This window comes from Augochlora pura, chromosome 5 (genome assembly GCF_028453695.1).
Source record: "Augochlora pura isolate Apur16 chromosome 5, APUR_v2.2.1, whole genome shotgun sequence".
Taxonomy (NCBI): Eukaryota; Metazoa; Arthropoda; class Insecta; order Hymenoptera; family Halictidae; genus Augochlora; species Augochlora pura.
In genome coordinates this window covers 775804-793818 of record NC_135776.1, presented here as the reverse complement: position 1 = coordinate 793818, position 18015 = coordinate 775804, and the positions used below count along the sequence as shown (strand labels likewise).

General features: G+C 45.7%; 4 protein-coding genes across 10 annotated transcripts; 2 read left to right on the top strand and 2 right to left on the bottom strand.

The window, feature by feature from the left end:
* Positions 1–2570: 2570 nt before the first annotated feature.
* Positions 2571–4722, top strand: Gabpi (zinc finger DHHC-type palmitoyltransferase GABPI). Its single transcript, XM_078181021.1, has 4 exons — positions 2571–2981; positions 3056–3918; positions 3990–4166; positions 4520–4722. The coding sequence occupies exons 2-4, from the start codon at positions 3389–3391 to the stop codon at positions 4710–4712; spliced, it is 900 nt and encodes a 299-aa protein (XP_078037147.1). The 5' UTR covers positions 2571–2981; positions 3056–3388; the 3' UTR covers positions 4713–4722.
* Positions 4723–4826: 104 nt separating this feature from the next.
* On the bottom strand, positions 4827–8389 carry LOC144470149 (uncharacterized). 5 transcript variants are annotated; one of them, XM_078181016.1, is made up of 6 exons: positions 8004–8389; positions 7284–7759; positions 7024–7222; positions 6181–6965; positions 5926–6124; positions 4827–5852 (listed from the first exon to the last, which is right to left on the bottom strand). In XM_078181016.1, the coding sequence occupies exons 2-6, from the start codon at positions 7487–7489 to the stop codon at positions 5208–5210; spliced, it is 2034 nt and encodes a 677-aa protein (XP_078037142.1). In that variant the 5' UTR covers positions 7490–7759; positions 8004–8389; the 3' UTR covers positions 4827–5207. The 5 variants fall into 5 exon arrangements, with proteins under 5 accessions (XP_078037142.1, XP_078037144.1, XP_078037145.1 ...); XM_078181018.1 differs by lacking the exon at positions 8004–8389 and having other exon boundaries at positions 7284–7426; positions 7609–7916; XM_078181019.1 differs by lacking the exon at positions 8004–8389 and having other exon boundaries at positions 7024–7209; positions 7284–7426; positions 7609–7916.
* Positions 8390–8406: 17 nt separating this feature from the next.
* On the top strand, positions 8407–13677 carry LOC144470148 (PR domain zinc finger protein 10). Of its 3 annotated transcripts, none has more exons than XM_078181013.1 (11): positions 8407–8571; positions 8655–9057; positions 9118–9447; positions 9509–9835; positions 9906–10115; positions 10173–10661; positions 10735–10999; positions 11067–11208; positions 11277–11468; positions 11537–11728; positions 11799–13677. In XM_078181013.1, the coding sequence occupies exons 1-11, from the start codon at positions 8407–8409 to the stop codon at positions 12072–12074; spliced, it is 2991 nt and encodes a 996-aa protein (XP_078037139.1). In that variant the 3' UTR covers positions 12075–13677. The 3 variants fall into 3 exon arrangements, with proteins under 3 accessions (XP_078037139.1, XP_078037140.1, XP_078037141.1); XM_078181014.1 differs by having other exon boundaries at positions 11280–11468; positions 11799–13676; XM_078181015.1 differs by lacking the exon at positions 8407–8571 and having other exon boundaries at positions 8671–8803; positions 8869–9057; positions 11799–13676.
* Positions 13678–13795: 118 nt separating this feature from the next.
* Positions 13796–16800, bottom strand: Ccdc85 (coiled-coil domain-containing protein 85). Its single transcript, XM_078180576.1, has 4 exons — positions 15230–16800; positions 14523–14895; positions 14177–14442; positions 13796–14104 (listed from the first exon to the last, which is right to left on the bottom strand). The coding sequence occupies exons 1-4, from the start codon at positions 15815–15817 to the stop codon at positions 14060–14062; spliced, it is 1272 nt and encodes a 423-aa protein (XP_078036702.1). The 5' UTR covers positions 15818–16800; the 3' UTR covers positions 13796–14059.
* Between the last annotated feature and the right edge of the window lie 1215 nt (positions 16801–18015).

Sequence of the window (18015 nt, the reverse complement as noted above, 5' to 3'; positions counted from 1 at the left end):
GAGTCTACCGACTTATCAACCTCCGTTCTTCCTCGAATGCTTTATCACTGCAATACAGCGACGATACTTCTTTATTTCTCGTGATCGCCGAACACGAACTAGCCTAGTCCACCGGAAAGGACCACCGCTGTCAATGCCCTCGGTGGATACTGGTCGCCTATCTCGCAGCAGATATTCCTTTCCGCGAGCTCGTTTGCTCGGGGAGATCACGACCCCTTTGAGTGATCGGCTATCGTGCCGGTCAAGCGACAATGATTTATGACCGTGTCTTCTAGCAGAACTTTTTACCGCGACTCGCGAGAACGGTGGTCATTGATCCTAGGCTTTCCTAACTCCTCGAAGATAAAAACGAGGTGGACCAACGGGTGAACTGCGGGAACAGGGCCCGACACACGAAGGTCGTTCTCAACGCCATGTAATCACCAGCTGGGAACAAGGGGCACTGGCTGACGGCGAGGAAAACTCCCGACTCAATTCGAGTCGCTCGCAAGCGCCGAGAGATACGGAACACGCGGTGGTAAACGACTGCTAGTTCGGCTGCCGGCTGATCGCGGTGACTCTTCGGCATCGGGATTCCCTGGAGGAAGGGGGCAGACGAGCCCCCGCCGCTCGCATCCGGCCCTCCAATCCGCTTCCTTCCTCGACGGAAGCTCTTATGATTCATGAGACAACAGAGAAGACTGTCGAAATCGGAGTAATAGGACCAGGGGTACAGTTGTTACTGGGGGTGTCGAGACAGGTAGGCAAATTGGTCGCATTCGTGACTATGATCACATAAACCATCTGGAAGTCTGAGAGCAAACTTCTTGTATAATTATTTCGTCGGATATCGTGATTAATCGTTACGAAATCAACGATAAAAATGTGACGGCTAGCCAACAACCCCGTGTACAACCACGACAGTTTAACTAATTGGTAACGCTGCCACCTGAAGTGGCAGCCTTCTCATTCTCATAATACAGCACATGTTAATACAGCTTGATAGGTTTAGTGTTAAACTATTGTTCTTTAGAGTTGTAATTTTTTGGGGGAATTCTGCAAATGACTTCTTAATTGAACGAAGGTTGTCACCGAATGTGACGACCACCGTATTGTTTCGCGGTTGGCCAGCGGTACGAGAGAAACGTACGGGGTGTCGCCCATGATTCTAATTATCGGTCATTCCTGCCACGGCCCCGTCAAACAACCGATAACATCGGCCGAACACGTGCAAACAATTGAAAACATTCAGTTTCAAGCGGCGGAGCGGTCGCTTGGTCGTAATTGCCGATCAATCTTTGACTCGTACACACCACAGTGCTTGGCCCGTTGTTGTGTGCGCCACCGCGATTATCTGGACGGAGTTCTACCCCATTGTTTCTTTAATTAGCCTCCTCTCTCTCGGCAACGAGACGACTCGCGATAATGACGCTCGACCGCGTGTTCGCGAAAAACGACATCGTCAATGTTTGTCCCGGTGCGGATACTTCTCGCGTATGTCGGCAAAAAGAAGTAGATTGTAAACTATCTCTCACGTTCTCGGATCCCCAGGATTCGTCCGTTTGATTTGATCAAAAGGATAAGAAAAGACGTAAGACAAACCTCGTCATATATACATTTTGGTTACCTACATAGGGGCTGAATAACTCTACATTAAAATAATTTACGAATCCTAAATTATTGTTTTTTTGGGACTAAGTTGATTCGTGATTGAAATTCCTGTGAAAAGATGAATGCGATCATGGATTACAGATTTTCAAAAGCTGTGAAATAATGGACTGTTCAAACGTTGACTTTATCTAGAACAGTAAATACTCGAACGCGCTGCATTGTGTACATACACGGATAGTGCTTGTGTAATTGATTAACACCGAAGCTACCGAGCTCTAAAAGTAACTAATATGTGTTGCTTTATAAGAATAACAAGACTAAATTTATTCAGATCTTACGCCGCTCCTGTTATAATGTGACCCTTGAATAATAGAATCGATTCAATCGTTTCTTGGGAAAGGGTCTTCAAAATTTCAAGACTTTAAAAATAAACAATGCGCGACCGTCCATTTTGATCGGCACGGAAAGTTTACTGTTAACCGATTGGTTCCTAAGACTACCACATTTCGATGGCACTATGGCCGTTGTATTTCGTTAAAGTTCAATTATCAACGGGTGGAAGAGAGATTAGACTGTCGTGTAATCTCGGCCTTGATTTTTGAACTCGAATCGAACAATCGTCTCGAACGATATTCGAACGACTTTGTCGATCGATCAATCGAATCGATCAGCCTAAAAAAAGGCGCGAGAGTGGCGCCTACTTAGTCTGTGTTTAAAATTTTCTCCGAACTTTTTCTCGAGTATCGATCGAGATGTAGACCTCGCAACAAACAGTCAACCAAGATAGTGGTTGACCTTCGATCCTCTCGTTACGTAGCTGATCATTAAGATATACGCCCGGACTTTTCTCCCTCTCTCCCACTCTCTCTCCCTCTCTCTATCTATCTATCTATTAATCTCTATCTCTCTCTATTAAAACGTTTTCTCTGGGAGCGTGATTCGATCGTGCTTTTTGAAATTGCAGAACGGTTCCCGCCGTTGGTGTTGCTGTGCGTAGTGAACGTGCGCAAACGCCAATTACGGCGAATGTCACACGGGAGGTAGGAACGGAAGCACTTCGACTTTGACCCAAGATGGCAATGATTTTTCGAGAAGCACGACCGAATCTCTACTCCCACGGAACTTTCGTTACCTGAATTGTGTCGGCAGATCTAGATTCGATGCGGGAACCAGAAACGTTACGTCACGATTCATAGATAATCAGGATAACAACAACAGTCACCATTGTTCCTCTTCGTACTGTTCGAAGCGCGTGCGGTGATCGTGATTGGGCACTAGAAGCAGGAATTGTTATTCTCACCCTGGCCGCGATTTTTGCGCCACTTTTAAAGTACTCGCTAGTCCATGCACTTGCGCGAGATTTTTTACTTCGACACCGACGAATAAACCGGGTAAAATATAGATACTTTTAACCCGAAGGGAAGCGGTGCACGTTGTTAACCTTAATGATTCTTTATGTAAATAGAACGGTCCGTTGTTCGGCGTCGCTGCCACGAAAAGATCTTCGACGAAAGAGGAGTATTGATTTCCATCGAAACAATAGCACGTTGACGGACAAGACTTTTCAGGGACGCCGACAAGATAGATTCGTAATTTCATGTAATTGTTAATTTAATTAACTGCGAGTACCACGAATGGTGCCATCTGGTCTCGTCCGAGACACTCCTTCGAACCGTCAGACATCGAAATTGGACTGATGGCCAGGTGTATTTCATAGAAAGTGTTCCTAACCTCGATGCATGCAGGATTCTTCATGAAAGTGTAAATAAATAGACGGTAAATCGTTTATTGGGAAAATATGACCGTCTGGGAGAGATTACGGAATCCCTGCGGTTGGAGGTCCGGTGCCAAGCAAATTTCCGTCGATGCCATAATACCCATCTTTGTGGTCCCCACATTGGCAGTGATAGCTGCTCAAACAGTACTATGGACTGTCATTATTTTCGTGACCACTCCATTGTTGGTGTATTATTTGCACCATAATTTTCTGAGGTTCTTGCTGCGCACAAAATTCTTTTTAATGTGGACAATCACCAGCGTGGTCATGCTGATGCTGATCTTTGAGATCAGTGTGGTACCTTTGTTAGAGATCCTGCCTGAGGAAAACCTAGTATTTATAATCTGTGTCGTAGGAGGTATGGTCTGTGGTTATAAAACCAGATTAAATGCAGACTCTGTCACTCAGGAGAGCGCATTAACTCAAGGTTTGGAGTTAGGAGAAGGCAGTGGGGAACTTTGCGTAACTTGTAGAAGGAGAGCACCTCCAAAAGCTCATCATTGTCGAATGTGTCAGACATGTATTCTGAATAGGGAATATCATTGTAAATGGTATATTTTTTCATTGTACAGAAATTAATCTTTATCTAATGGAATGATGCAAACTTAATTTTCTACCATAGGTTGGATTGTTGCATAGGCTCCAGTAACTTGAAATGGTACATGGGATGCCTGTTCTTCTCTGCAGTTGCTTTTATCTATGGCTCCAATTTAACCATGACCAGTGTCTGCCATCCGTTCATACTTATCGGTACTGTCCTTTTACCAGATGACTGCAGTGACGTGTATCATCAGTTGGAGTAAGCATTTCTTTGGATGGTTTTTCATTGAGTTATTGTAATTAATCGAGGGCACACAATCTGCTGAAATTAATTATAATACGGGATGCGAGATTATTCTTGAGGGGGAGCACAATACTTGTCATTATTGAGATTCTCAAAATTAAACTGGAAAGATACCGAGGATCTACAATACAAACTTCAAAAATCGTCAGATAGTGATAATTGTCGAGACTCGCGTTAACTCGTCGTAAATATTGTAATATCTCTTATTTGCTTTCCGACAAATATAAAAGTTGAATAGATAACGTGTCGCGCAACTGTGTTTGCTTCAAATACCCAATCAATATATAATAGCTTATATATTGTTCCAGCATTGCCCTCTGCTTCATCTCGGCGCTGTACAGCTTGCTGGTTGGCACCGTGGTACTTTTCTATTTAATATACCACGTCTGGCTAATATACCTTGGCACAACATCAAACGAACGACGTCTCCTCGATGCCGGAAGCCAATATGATAATGGGATACTGAAAATCGTGTCCCGATTGTTTTGCTGCAAAACTTAGATATTTAATTTAGACTAGATTATTAAATTTAGTTCTTACTTGGTGGATGATGTTTTACGTTACGCGGAGGACGTTAAAAGTAAATGTCAAACAATGAGGCTGAAACGTCGGGCGCTTGGGCGGTATGTGAATCATAATGTGTATTCCAATAATTAGTTCAAGCACACTTTTCTCTATCAACATCCTTTAACGCTCATTTGGAATCTTTCGTTTTAATAGCTAAAAACGATTCATACAAAAGTCGTTGCTCCGTAACAAGACACATTCAAATATGAAACAATTGATCTCGGTTGGCATACCACTTAACTTTTATTTTACCATTGTGCACATTATTTATATATCTATTGTAACTGTGATAAAGCGGCCATTGTACGATCATCGCAATAAATTGTATCAATCAATTATGTATGGTACATTCAAACACGAAAACGAGAAAGGATAAAGTAAGAGTCATAAACGTTCGTATTTCTTCTATTAAACATTACCATTGTAATTTCAATCTTCTAATGCTACGCCCCTCAGTTTGGGATCAAAGTCAGGTATCACCGTTTGCACCAATTGCCTCAATTCTTCTTTTCTTCTCTCGCTTTCTGCAATATCCACGGCGATCGTGAGATACTTTCTCCACATGGAGAAATGTCTTGCCTTCAATTTTTGTTCATAACAATCGTTAGCTAACTCCTCATTGCGTTTACGTTCTGCTTTCAGTTCCAAAATTACTGTCCGCCATGAATCGAAGTACCTATCCAACAGCTTCATGTCGCAGAAGTCCGCAGCGACCTGGTGTTTCGAGTTTACCTCCTTCGCCATCCGCTTCCATTCCCTAAACGTACTGATCATCAAGCTCCTGTAGTAGAAGGACTCTGCGACCGCGATCTTCGTTTCACACACCGTCTCAGTCTCCGTTTTCCAGAGCACAAACATCCTCCTGACCAGGTTGCGCCTGTACCAAATGTCCGCCTTCTTCGCGTTGCTCTTCTTCTGCTCGACAAGGATGTACAACGGGTCGATCAGGTACCGGCGCAGCAGATACTTGCGATGAAATTGGTCCGCGACATTGTTCAGCTTCTTCTGCCTCTCGATTTCTCGAAGCCTGTTCTGCTCTTGTTCTCGTCGGAGTCTCCTCGCCTCAGCTGCAGCCTGTGACAAACGCGCAAAAATCTCGAGGTGAAATTCATGCCAACACACCATCTGATCCCTCGCACTATCTGACCTCTTGTTGCAATCTCCTCTTCATCTGTTCCTCCTCTAATCGAGCAGTCTCCTCCCGCTTCTTCTGCTCCTCGAGTCTTATCCTGCGGGTCTCCTCCGCCAGTTTTATCCTCTCTCGCCTGGCCTCTGCACGGGCTTCCATCCTCGACAAGAATTTAGGCGGATCCGGCGCTTTGTGAGGCACCGTCAGACTTTCGTCCCTTGTAGGAGGAAGACACCATCGATTGACTCTCATGAATAATTACTGAATAGTTACCTGTAACCAGCTTGTTGCATCAACTGGATCAACGTCCTTCTGGTCATCTTCCCGCAGAGGGTCAGCGCCGTTTTAGCCGTGTCGATCGTCTCTCTCTCGGCCTTGTAGATCACTTTCTGTGCTTCCTTCAACTTCAGTTCCTCAATAACCCTGCTCTGCTCTGCCAATTTGGCTCTCTGCTCATCTATGATCTTCTTCTGGGCGATTAGTCGGCTTTGAGCCGGTGACTCGATCACAACAGGCCTTAAAAAGACGCTCTTCTTTTTCGTACCACTAATCTCTCTTGTGACTACATCGTCTTCCCTGTTCCTAGACTTCTTAATCTTCATCAAATCCCTTTGACGCTCCGTGATCGCGCTTATAAACAAGTCGATCTTCCTCTCGTCCGAGACTCCTGGATCCTCTTGTAGCTTCTCAAGCATTCTCGCGTTTCTCGCTTGCATTCTCCAGGCGTCGAAATACTTCCTTCTCAGCTTGAAAGTCATGTTCTCTCGAATCTTCGTCCTGATTTCCCGCAATCGACACTCCTCCTTCGCGTTCTCCCGCAGAACATCGAAGCATTTTCTCAGGATATCTAAACGATGCAGTTCACTCTCAGAGTTGGGCTTATCCGTGATCATCACCTTGATATTCCCGAAGTGCAATAATTCTCGCTCCGTCGTCTCCGGACCCTCCCTCCTCTGTATCTTCGTTGAGGAGTCATCAATCTCATCAGTTTTTGGAACGAAATTTATAGTGCTCTCTAAACTACACCTCCTTTCTGTGCTCTTCTCGAAAACGAGCCGCTAAGTATTAATTTTCTATAACTTGTGGATTCAATGGAATTATTATTTTTGAACCTACCTTGCGTCGGGTCTTCATACAAGAATCCCAGAACTCATCGTCGTCCGAGGGCGCGAAACTCCTTCTCTTGCAGGCGTAAGGGTCGGAGAACTTCGGCCGGGATCTGAGCACTTCCGATTCGAATCTCCTCAGTTCCCTTTCCAGAAATCGTTGCTGTTTCTTCAGGAACGACTGCGTCTCCTCCTCCTGTGCCAATAATCTGAGAATTCGATGGCTTTTTTAAATCCACGCTTAATATTTTAATTAGGGAATGTCCATACCTCTTTGCCTCCGCGAAGACCGAGCATTTCGTGGGCGAAGCGGAAAGATCCTCACGGAGGATCCGATGTCTCGCATCCATGATCAAGTTCGGATCGAGGAACGTCTTTCTCTCATCCTGTGTCATTCGGTGCTTCTCCGAAGGCTGGAAAATGTCCACGTTTATCATCCGATCCATCAAATCGGTTACCTGGTTTGCGCGACTCATGGCAGGTTTATTTTTAACGTTATAATTCGCGAGCACAATATATGCTTGTATCGTAACGCTGTACGGGTTTCGTGTTGACGCGTTGTTGTTTCGTTGTTAAGGAAAGTTATGAAAGATACCCCCTGTACACGCAGCTGTGCCTCCCCATCCCCATTCATAAGTCAGGGGGTGGAGGCGAGCGATCGAAAACGCCATCATTTACATTGTCTTCGGAAATCTATTCTTTACGCTTCATTATTATTTTACTACCGCTCGTGTATATATTAGAGCCTAGAACAAAATATTTCATTCGTTAGTAACTTTAAATATGTCTTGCATAAAACGATTCTATGCATTTTCGAATGCAACGATTCTTTTATATTTAAATAAACGTATATATAGGGAGATTTAACGTATGCTGACATATAAAATATATTAATAGGGCTCTCGGGAAATATAATAGATAATTGTTAACTGATTAATGACTATTTGGAAATGGAATGGAAATGAATTCAAAATTCTTCGAAAGACGAACTCGTTACTGATCTTGCTCAGCGATTCGAAGTTTTCCCGCCATAGCAGCGGTGCTCAGCCAACATTATGAAACTGATAACGTCGATTGTTGACGAGCTAGTGTGCCTGCAGCAGGTGCATCATATCAGAGGGCAAAAAGTGCGTCGACTTCGAAAATTTATGCATTGAGGATGGTAAGTTTTTCTCTTCCTAAGACAAACAATAAATCGTTTCGCGGTTATTGTTGAAATGATCGATGGCGTTGCCGTGACTTATCAGCTGTCCCGAAAGTCGCTCGAATGCAATCGTTGTGGTTAAAGATCTCCGATTTCATTGCCTCCATTCGTATTGCGATAGCATTTTCAAAGTACGTTTCCAGCAGGTAATGGACGTTACGAAATCCCTGGTGCAAGACGAAAACTAAAATGAATCAAAGGGGCCCTCCTGAGGGGGCCCCTGTTAGTTCCTTTGAGATTCCAAACATTGAGAAAGTGTCTGACACTTCGGTAAATTGGCCTGCAGATCATTCCCTCCACTCGTCGGTGTGCGACCAATCCAAAAAGATGAGTAACAAGTTGTTATTTTTGACTGTAAGTAAACACATACTATTATCACCTGTAAGCTCTTCCTTCAGAGAACCAGCGTAATGTTTGCACCTTTTTTTTTTTATCAGGTGGAGTATGTGGAAGATCAGTCCAGAGAATATCCTCGACTATTTCCAACTTACGAACAGGTCTCCTTCTCCCCTAGAGCTACTTCTCCACTCTCTGATTTTGAACACCGTGTCAGTCCCCTTGATCCCAATATGAGTTCGGCAGCTAGGTATTCTCCTACTCCTGTACAGCTTCCACCATCTCCTTTTCATAATTCTGTTGTTGTTCTGCAAGGTCCATCTTCTCCTCTAATATCCCCACCAGAGTCTAATGAGAGAACCAATGTCAACTATGTCTCTCAGTTGAGTCATCCAATTGATACACAGACTGTACAGCAAACAGACAATACACCTGACTTTGTTGCCAATGAAAATGAAGAGCAATTGGTCTCCAGTGTTGGTAGCGAATTGATTTTGATGCAAGGTAAATTTCTTGTTATTATTTTCAAAGAACCTTCTATTCAAATTCGAAAATGTATTGCAGAAACCAATTCTGGATTAGAATCTCCAGCAGCACCATTGATGCTAGCAGGAATGCCTAGCACAGACTTTACATTAAGCAGAGATTTTCTCGTGATGCAAGACGATCAAATGAACGTTATGAACTCGTTCAAAGCTCAAAACATCGACGTGGACGATACCACTTTGTCTTCTGCTGCAGAGAATTCGAACAAAGAAAATAAGGCAGATACTTTACCAGTACCGAAAGATCAAGACATGAACGAAATTTTGCTAAACACTAAGGAAAAGAAAGAAAGCGAGAAACAGAACGTTAGACGTTCCAAGCGTCGCATAAACGATAAGAAAAATGCCTGTACGTAAGCAACGCTTTCCCAATTGTATTCACGTATTACTGATCTTATTTATTACTGCAGGCTGCGACGAAAGCGACGACGTCTGTACCGGAGACAATTGTCCATCGCACAATGTGTGCACCATAGCGGATCAACCTGTACCAGCTCGTGCTATTGCAACACTGCCAGGATCATACCTCTCCATAAATAAGCTATCCAGCTCTGATGTCGTATCGGGCGGTTCAGATTATGGAGTATTCGCGAAACGTTACATACAGAAACGTACCCAATTTGGACCTATAGAAGGCATCTTGTATCCCTACGATGGTACCCCCTTTAAAAACGAGTTGCCGTTGCTCTATGAAACCGAGAACGAGGAACTACTCAAAGTAGACGTTTCAAACGAAAGTGTGTATCTGATACTTAAATGAACAATGCAATTTAAATGATTATTGAAAATGTTTCACGTACGTTATAGATGCATCGAATTGGATGCGTTTCGTTAGGCCTGCATTGACGTATAAAGAACAGAACTTAGTAATTTGTCAACAACGCGATAGAATAATATTTCTGACGACGAGACACATCTTACCAAAAGAGGAACTCAAGGCTGGTCCCAGTACCGATTACGCGATTCGCCGAAATTTAACGTCGTTGAAACCCGTGCAAGAGACTAAGGACGATAAAGGCATGTAAAACATTCGTGTACAAATTAATAGTAATAAATAACACGTATTAATTACAGATTCCAAGAGTCAATTGTCCTGGCCACGGTTGGAGGACAATCATTCTCGTCGCGTGAAAGTATTCCACAGAAACTTAAAGGAGAAAGAAAATTCGAGGCAAAACAATTCAAAGGAATGGAAATGTTTGGTTTGCGGGTTAATCTTTCGAAAACCGGTGTTGCTTAATATACACAGCCTTGCTCACGGTACAGAAAAAATTAAAACGAAGATACAAAACATAACTTGTCCGCAGTGCGGACTGCGGTTCCAGAAACAAAAGCAGTTGGTCAGTCACGTTTATCAACACGGACGATTATCGGCAAAGAGATTGGCTCATTTGTCCACGTACAAGTGTTCAATGTGCTACAAGAGATTCGCCACAAAAGTACGGCTGCAACAGCATTGTTTGGTACATGGCGCCGAAGACCAAAAACCACTGCCATGCAATATTTGCTTTAAAAGATTCATGAACAATTCGGCGCTGTCGTGTCATCTAAAAACTCACCGAGGTAAATCGTGCATGCATCTAGTAAGAATTCTCGAAAGGGTTCGAATCTTGATGTCCATTTCATCGATGTTTAGAGAACAAGCAAGTGTTCGAGTGTCCTATGTGCCGGCAGCTGTTCAGCCAGAGTATTACGTTGAAAGATCACATTGAGTCTCATAAAAAGGAGGATGGCACTTTTTGCTGTCCTTACTGCCAAAGAATATTTATGAAATATTCTGTAATTCGTAAGCACATTAGAGCGCATCATTGTGAAAGAAAGCACAAGTGTCAGGTCTGCGCTAAACGATTCGCGACGGTGGACAAACTGCAGATGCACCTGCTGAAGCATTCCGATCACAGGTACATTTCAATTTATGTATCGTAGATGGAGAAATATTATGGGTACTTAACAATGCTTTTCCCACAGAGAGTTTCACTGCGCTAATTGCGGCAAACAATTCAAGAGGAAAGATAAACTGAAGGAACACATGACCAAACTGCACAATTCGCAAACAGCTACCGAAGAACAAATGACTCAAGTTACACAGACCAAGAAATTCGTTCCAAAGGTATTACTATTAACTTGACACATGTAATGTTTAATATGGCGTTCATTAATAATTTTATATTATACGAGCAGGTGAATCCGAACGACTACAATCGCTTCATTTACAAATGTCATCAATGCCTAGTGGGCTTTAAACGAAGAGGAATGCTCGTAAACCATCTAGCGAAACGTCATCCTGACGTTGCACCGGAATCTGTCCCAGAATTAAACTTACCGATTTTACGACAGACGAGGGACTATTACTGTCAATATTGTGACAAGGTTGGATACGGTTCATCTCAAAAGCGAGTCGGTTCGTATTTAAATAACACTGTTCTATCGCGTTGTAGGTCTATAAAAGCAGCAGCAAACGTAAAGCACATATCATGAAGAACCATCCGGGAGCTGCTTTACCACCGAGTAACAGACAAAAGGAGTCCGATTATTCTGATTTACCGAACCCAACGTTTAGCCAAACTGTCGGTAGCATCACCACCACTCCTCAGGGTTGTCAATGGTGCCACAAACAATACGCTAGCAAGGTGTGTACCGTAATCAGCGAATCAATTCGTACCGATTTGAAGAGAAAATCAAAGGAAATAATTATCGTAGGCGAAGCTGTTGCAACACCAACGGAAAAAACACTCGAATCTGATGGAACCAGCAGATCAAGTGCCACGTTCCCGGAATCGGCAGCCACAGAACCAGAACCAACCGCCGGTGCTTATCGAGGATCATTTCGTGTTGTCAGATTACATTCAGGCGTGCGACACAAGCTCCGAGTTTTTCAAACCGAAAATAATCAAACTGTCCGATGACGTTGATCTGATAAGCAACGGGTTGGAACTGGTCGGTCAACAGTTTGTCCGTATGCGCGATATACGTTGAAACGAGCCGTGGCAGCCTCGACACGGGGTCTTGTCAATTTACTGAGATATGAATCTCATGAAATTTGTGCACGGTAGAGGAACACTGTGCTTTTTGCTGTGGTTGCCGAAACACGGAGGCCATCGTGGTTGGCCGGGTATGCAATTTCGGCTCCGCAGCTTTGTCGTGGGCGCAAGTGCGAAACACTCAGCGCCCATTTGTTGGTTGTTAGACGGTTGCCGTCAACGAAGTCGTTGCGGCCTTGGAAGAAGTATTGGAAAACTTTGTTGGAAACGGAGTATACACGCACTATTTTCTGGACAACAAATCTTTCAGCCTAACGGGGCAAAACAGAAATGAATAACAAAAATGATTTAACGCCTAATGCTACACGCACATGAACACGTACACAAAACGGGTGAACATACACACACAGAAACATGGAGATTTAAGACTAAAAACACAACAGGGAAACATGTAGTTGTTGAGATCCTTTGCTCAAGCTGTTACGAGTACAGAGCGCAAAACAAAAAACTAAGGTAGAACAAGAGAAATCCTTGTACTGTCAGCACATCTCTATCCTGTCTCTCTTTCTATCTCGTTCTCTCTCTCTCTCTCTCTCTCTCTCTCTCTCTATTTCTCTGACATTAACTCCTAGTAGTTTACTTTGAGAAATTTAATGAGAAAAATGCTTCAATTCGATGTGATTCAATTATGGATGTTAGGCTGGTCAAACTGTTGACAACACGAGCCTGGTTTAAAGTGAAATTTAAACTCGGCTTGGATTTGAAGAGGACAGTGGTCCGCTGAATCTTAGATCGGTGTGATGAACCGTCTATGCAATACGATACCTTTTTTTATAGACCCGATTAATAGGTATTATCTACGTGTCGCGTTCGGCTTTCATAATAAAACAATTGTCTGTAGTTTACACATGAGAATGTTCTAGTCCTTGATGGATTGTTCGCGTTTTACCTCTCTCGTAATTGAAACACACACACACGCACACCATAAACACACAGTTTCGTCGCGCGATCTTTTCGTAATTCTGTACTTCCGGTGACCTTGGATCTTCAATCGAATGCGGGTCCATTTTCACGAGGATCGCCACGCGAGCTCGCATCCATCACACACTCATCGAATTGAACTAAACAAGGTTGATGAATCGAAAGGTATTCAATAGTTACTTAGGCGAGAAATGCTTTTGTCTGTGCGAATCCCTCGCGATGCATGTAGAAACACATCCATCGTCGACTAACATATCGGCCGGAACGAATACATACAACAAAATTTTATTTTCCACGCGATTGTCGCGCATGTCGTGCCGAAGCGAAGACAAAAAAGTGCATGTTCGTTAATGTTGTTGAGTACATGGAGAACTGTATTGTAAACATGACTTAAATAAAGTTACTCGATGACTGATGCACGCGCCCGATTCACTGTACCATATTGTAAGCCTAAAACATATCGGCCGCCTGCCGAGATCATTGTCAAACCAGGCGTATTGTATCTTCGGCTTATAGCATCCTTGCTTGGGTTGTCGGCCGTGCGGACAAACTGTAAACTAAATTCCTCGTGGACCGGGTCGCGGATGTAGGTCAGCAAAGAAAAGGTCCTTTGACTTGCTAAAAATAGAGATCGAGTCGGCGTGCGGAACGGGACCCGTTCGCTGACGAGGGTATTGCCCTCCGAATAATAGGGATGGGATCGGTTCAGGATCAGCGAAATCAAACGATGTCGGCTCGTAATAAAAATAAAACGTTTGTTAACAGTTCGTATGAAGAGTTCTAACGACGCTACGATCTTTTTATATAAATACTGTGAAAATACGACACGCTGACTCTTACATCGAAGTATTCGTAGGTACATGCGTATAAATCTATGAAATCCACAACATTCGCGGCAACGACTATAATACTTATTAGTTGCGGCACCCGAGCGACCAGGTCGCGCGATAACGTTTCGCATGGCGATCGGGAGAGACCGCGCTTATGGTACAGTGTTCTTCAGTGTCTTGTCTGCGGGCCCTCTTCCAACTTACGCCAGACAACCTGTAGCGAATCGTAAGGTGAATTATGCTACTATCAGACAGTGACAGACTACTGAGACAGCAAAGTACTAACGTTACACATTTCCCTAACTAGAGCCTTCTCCCCGTCGTGACCGCCCTCTCTTTCAAGCTGTTCCCTGACCTCGAGAACCTGAAGAGCTCGCACCACAGCTTCCGGCCGACCTCCCAGATGAGGATTCTCACCGGGACTATTCGGATTCTCCCAAATCTCACCGGGAGGCACCTCCCACCCTTGTGCCCGTGCTTGCAACACGCTTTTGTCCTCCTCCAGCTGCTTTACTCGCTGCTCCAAACTTCTCACGTACTGCATTGTTTGATCTGGAACAGTTCTCCGGTGTCAGGTAAACCCAAAGTCCATTTACCGTGAACAAATAATCATGGAACCTCTTTCAAATTACCATTGAAGGTGGACGCGTGCCGAGGTCGAGGAGGCGCGCTCTCCTCGGCATTCGTGCTTGAGCTGGACCCGTCTCCGTCATCCCTCTGACCGCCGCCTCGCTCTTCGTCCAGGTAGAGGCAGAGCTCCTTGAGCTCCAGATTGTCCTTGATTAATTCCTGCTGTTTATTGTCCAACTGACGCAATTTGTTTTGGTAGGCGGAGACCTCCTGTCGCATCACGCTCGCTGTGTACCTCCCGAACCTCTGCCATTCCCTGGCCAGCTTGCGGCCCTTTTGTCGGTCGTCGTCCAGGAAGCAACAAAGATCCCTCAGCTCCTGGTTATCGTCGCTCAGTCTTTGGTTCGCTTCCTTCAGCGCGCGCAGTTCACTGAGCTGTGGGAAAACGTGTTTCTTTCAATCCGGTGCTGATATATTCAATCAGCATCTCGGTTAACGGGGATTATGCGTTGCGTGATCTCGGGGCATTAAATGCATCGGCCTGTCGCGTCTTACCACTGCGACTCGATCACAGACGGGCACACGTGTGCGACCCGCGTGACCTAGAAGAAACCCGAAAACCTGGGACCAAAGACTAGAGAAAGAGAATAGTAGGTAAAGATATGCTAGAGTTTTCACGAAGCGCGAGATCACTTTCTATTTCCAGCGACTAGACCTGTTTATCCACGCACCTAACTTCGACTCGGCTTTTAGGTTGATCATCACTCACCAAGCTCTGTATCTGTCGATTCTGCTCAGCAGCGAGCCTCGCGATGTCGGTCTCGGTCTTGCGGACGAACTTGAGCATCTCCACGGGTCCGAGTCGGAGGAACTCGTCGTCGGTGATCCTCTGTCTGATGGGCGGCGTTTGTGCAGTGTTTACCGTGGGAGGATACTGACCGTTAGGCGGCAGGTACTGACTTTGGCCGACCTTGGCCTGAAGATAGCCGGTTTTCGGCACGGCCGCTGCTGTCAGGGCAGCGTTACCGCCTTGAGGATGATGCCGGTGCTCTATTCGAGGCGAGTACTTGCCCTGCGCATCCTTCTGCTGCGGGACCGGTCGCGGCTGCGATGATTGGTGATGATTCAAGATCACCGGAGGACCTTGCACGCCGGTCGACACGCCGGTTGGCACGGAAGATGGTCCAGTGCCGAAGTGAGGATGGTTCTTAAGAATCCCGGTGGTCGGCTGCGGCGGTGGCTGATATCGCGGTGGCACTTGCTCCACTGTCGCTGGCTTGATCACGTGCGACGGCTGCTGCTGCTGCTGCTGTTGCTGCTGCTGCTGCTGCGGCTGGGACTTACTCTTATTGGACATCGCGGCTAATTTAGCTTCGGGCAGTATCGTGTCCCATTTCAAAAAGTCCACCACTGCGGCTTCCTCGTAGCCCGGCTCGTCTCACGAGAACTTGCCAAGATCTGGGTCACCGTTGCGGTCCCTCTTTCTCTCTTTGCTACTGTCCGCTACACTCGTTCGTTCCCGCGAAATGATCGACTCCGCTGCTCGGCAGCTGGCCCCTCGTGCCTCGCCTTACTCCAGGGCCCTGTGACCCGACTTCTCGAACGTCCCTTCGCGCGAGATCACCGCCGTTACCGCGACTGTTGCAACCAGATCGAATCACTCCGCTGCGAAACTTGTGTTCACCGACTTCGTCGTGTCTATCCGACAGCTCTTTCACCGCTCGGCGGGAGAGTCGATAGGAACAGCCTTGGCTTCCCCGCGGGATTAAAGAGTCGTCGTCCTCGCGTCACGCTTAGGCACCCAGCAGATTATACCCGCGTTCCATCTGTCAGCGGCGGCGACGGTCAAGCGGTCGACAAGGCCGAGCATAGTGACCTGGCTTCAGGCTCCTGGAGTCCCCAGTACCTGGACGACGGTCCCAAGGTTCTGACTGGCCGGGAACAGCTTCTGTACGCCAGCCTCTCACAGGATCCTGACGACACCGACGATATTGCACTCTCGAGAGCTAATGCGCTCGATCGGCCCCCCGTTTTTCTCGCTGCTGGGCCGTCGCCGCCGCATTTCACAAGCCGCTCAGTGCCGTAACACCGAGTGGGGCATTCCGCGGTGAAACCTCGTCGTCCGTGACCGCGCACCGCACACTGCTAGACTTTCACGCACTTCGCCTAATCGCTCCGACGCCGAGGAGCCTCGAGCCACTGAGATCGGGCCCTTCTAGGTCTCGCTGTACTACCAGAAGCGTTACCGGGGCCCGTTCGATTGCGACGCACTCGCTCACGGTTCTCGCGTTTAATCGCAACTGTTTCTGTGAAGTTCTGGAGGATCGCGGTGACGAGGCTTTCGAGGAGATTCGCGTGAAATTCAAGCACTGCCAATATGGCGACGACCGGGGTCTGCGAACCCAGAAGCGATCGCCGACGAAGCTCGGACTTTAAGGTCGCGACGCGACGCGGGAACACAAGGCGCTCGTCCGATTGGACCGTTGTCCTCTTTCGGGTGGGGATTTAACGCCGCGTTTTACCTCGTGGGAGGCTCCGAGGAGCAGAATGATGCTTGTGGTCGCAAGGGGCCCCGATCCCAACGGGCCGCACGGGCCCCTGAGATGCCGAGTCGGCGGGTGTTGGCTCGACTCTCGCGTAAACGTTCGTTTCAGACGTTCGAGATCATCCGAGCCGTTTGCGTAGCCGAAGACTGTTTTATGCAGAAATCGAAGGCTATTTTCTGCAGATTATATCTTCCTGATAATGCTTGACCGATCGATACGCATGATTAACGTAGCGGCTGGATGCCTTCAACGTTATTCACCGCGAAATAATATCTATGAACGCAGACGATTTTATTGGAATGCTTGCTCGGACAGTCGGAGGCGCCAGGTGCGCCGAAAACATTCTATCCGCTGTGCTCAGTATTCGCTTACGCGGCACCTGTGTTTTCTGGGCACCTCCACCAACTTTGGGACAGGTAGAAACCTCTGGAATGCACTTCATTTCCGGTTCACCTGCTCTTTTCCTTTTGTATCATCCTGACATTCTACTCCAGCAGACGATATTACTAAAATTACTAATAATATCATACTTGTACCGTTCTTTTACGCGTTGCAATTTGAGGATATCACAGAGCTATCAATCAAAGATAAGTTTACATTACAAGAGTAAGTATTCATGGATCTTTCCTCTTCCGTTGTTCTTACCAGTTATTCCCCTTTGCTAGACCCTTTGCTTCATTTATGCTTGTCCTTTCCTTAGTTTCTTTTGTTCTGAACGCTTGCGATCGTTCTCTCTTTCCTTTAGTTAGCGCAACTAAAAAGCATAAATTTAAAATTAATTTTGACGAAGTTTTTAGTGTAAAACATAATGATAATCGCAACGAGGAAATCTCCCTATGATTCTGTGAATCTGACTTGTATCCATGATTGCTACAGTTAGACCTAATTAAATTCTTTTTAAATGTAGTACATCTGTTAGAATTCTGTTAAAATATATTGTATCGGTGCGCGCAATAGTTCAAAGTATCCTCCCAAAATTGTCAAAGTTTAGGATACATGTGGCACCATC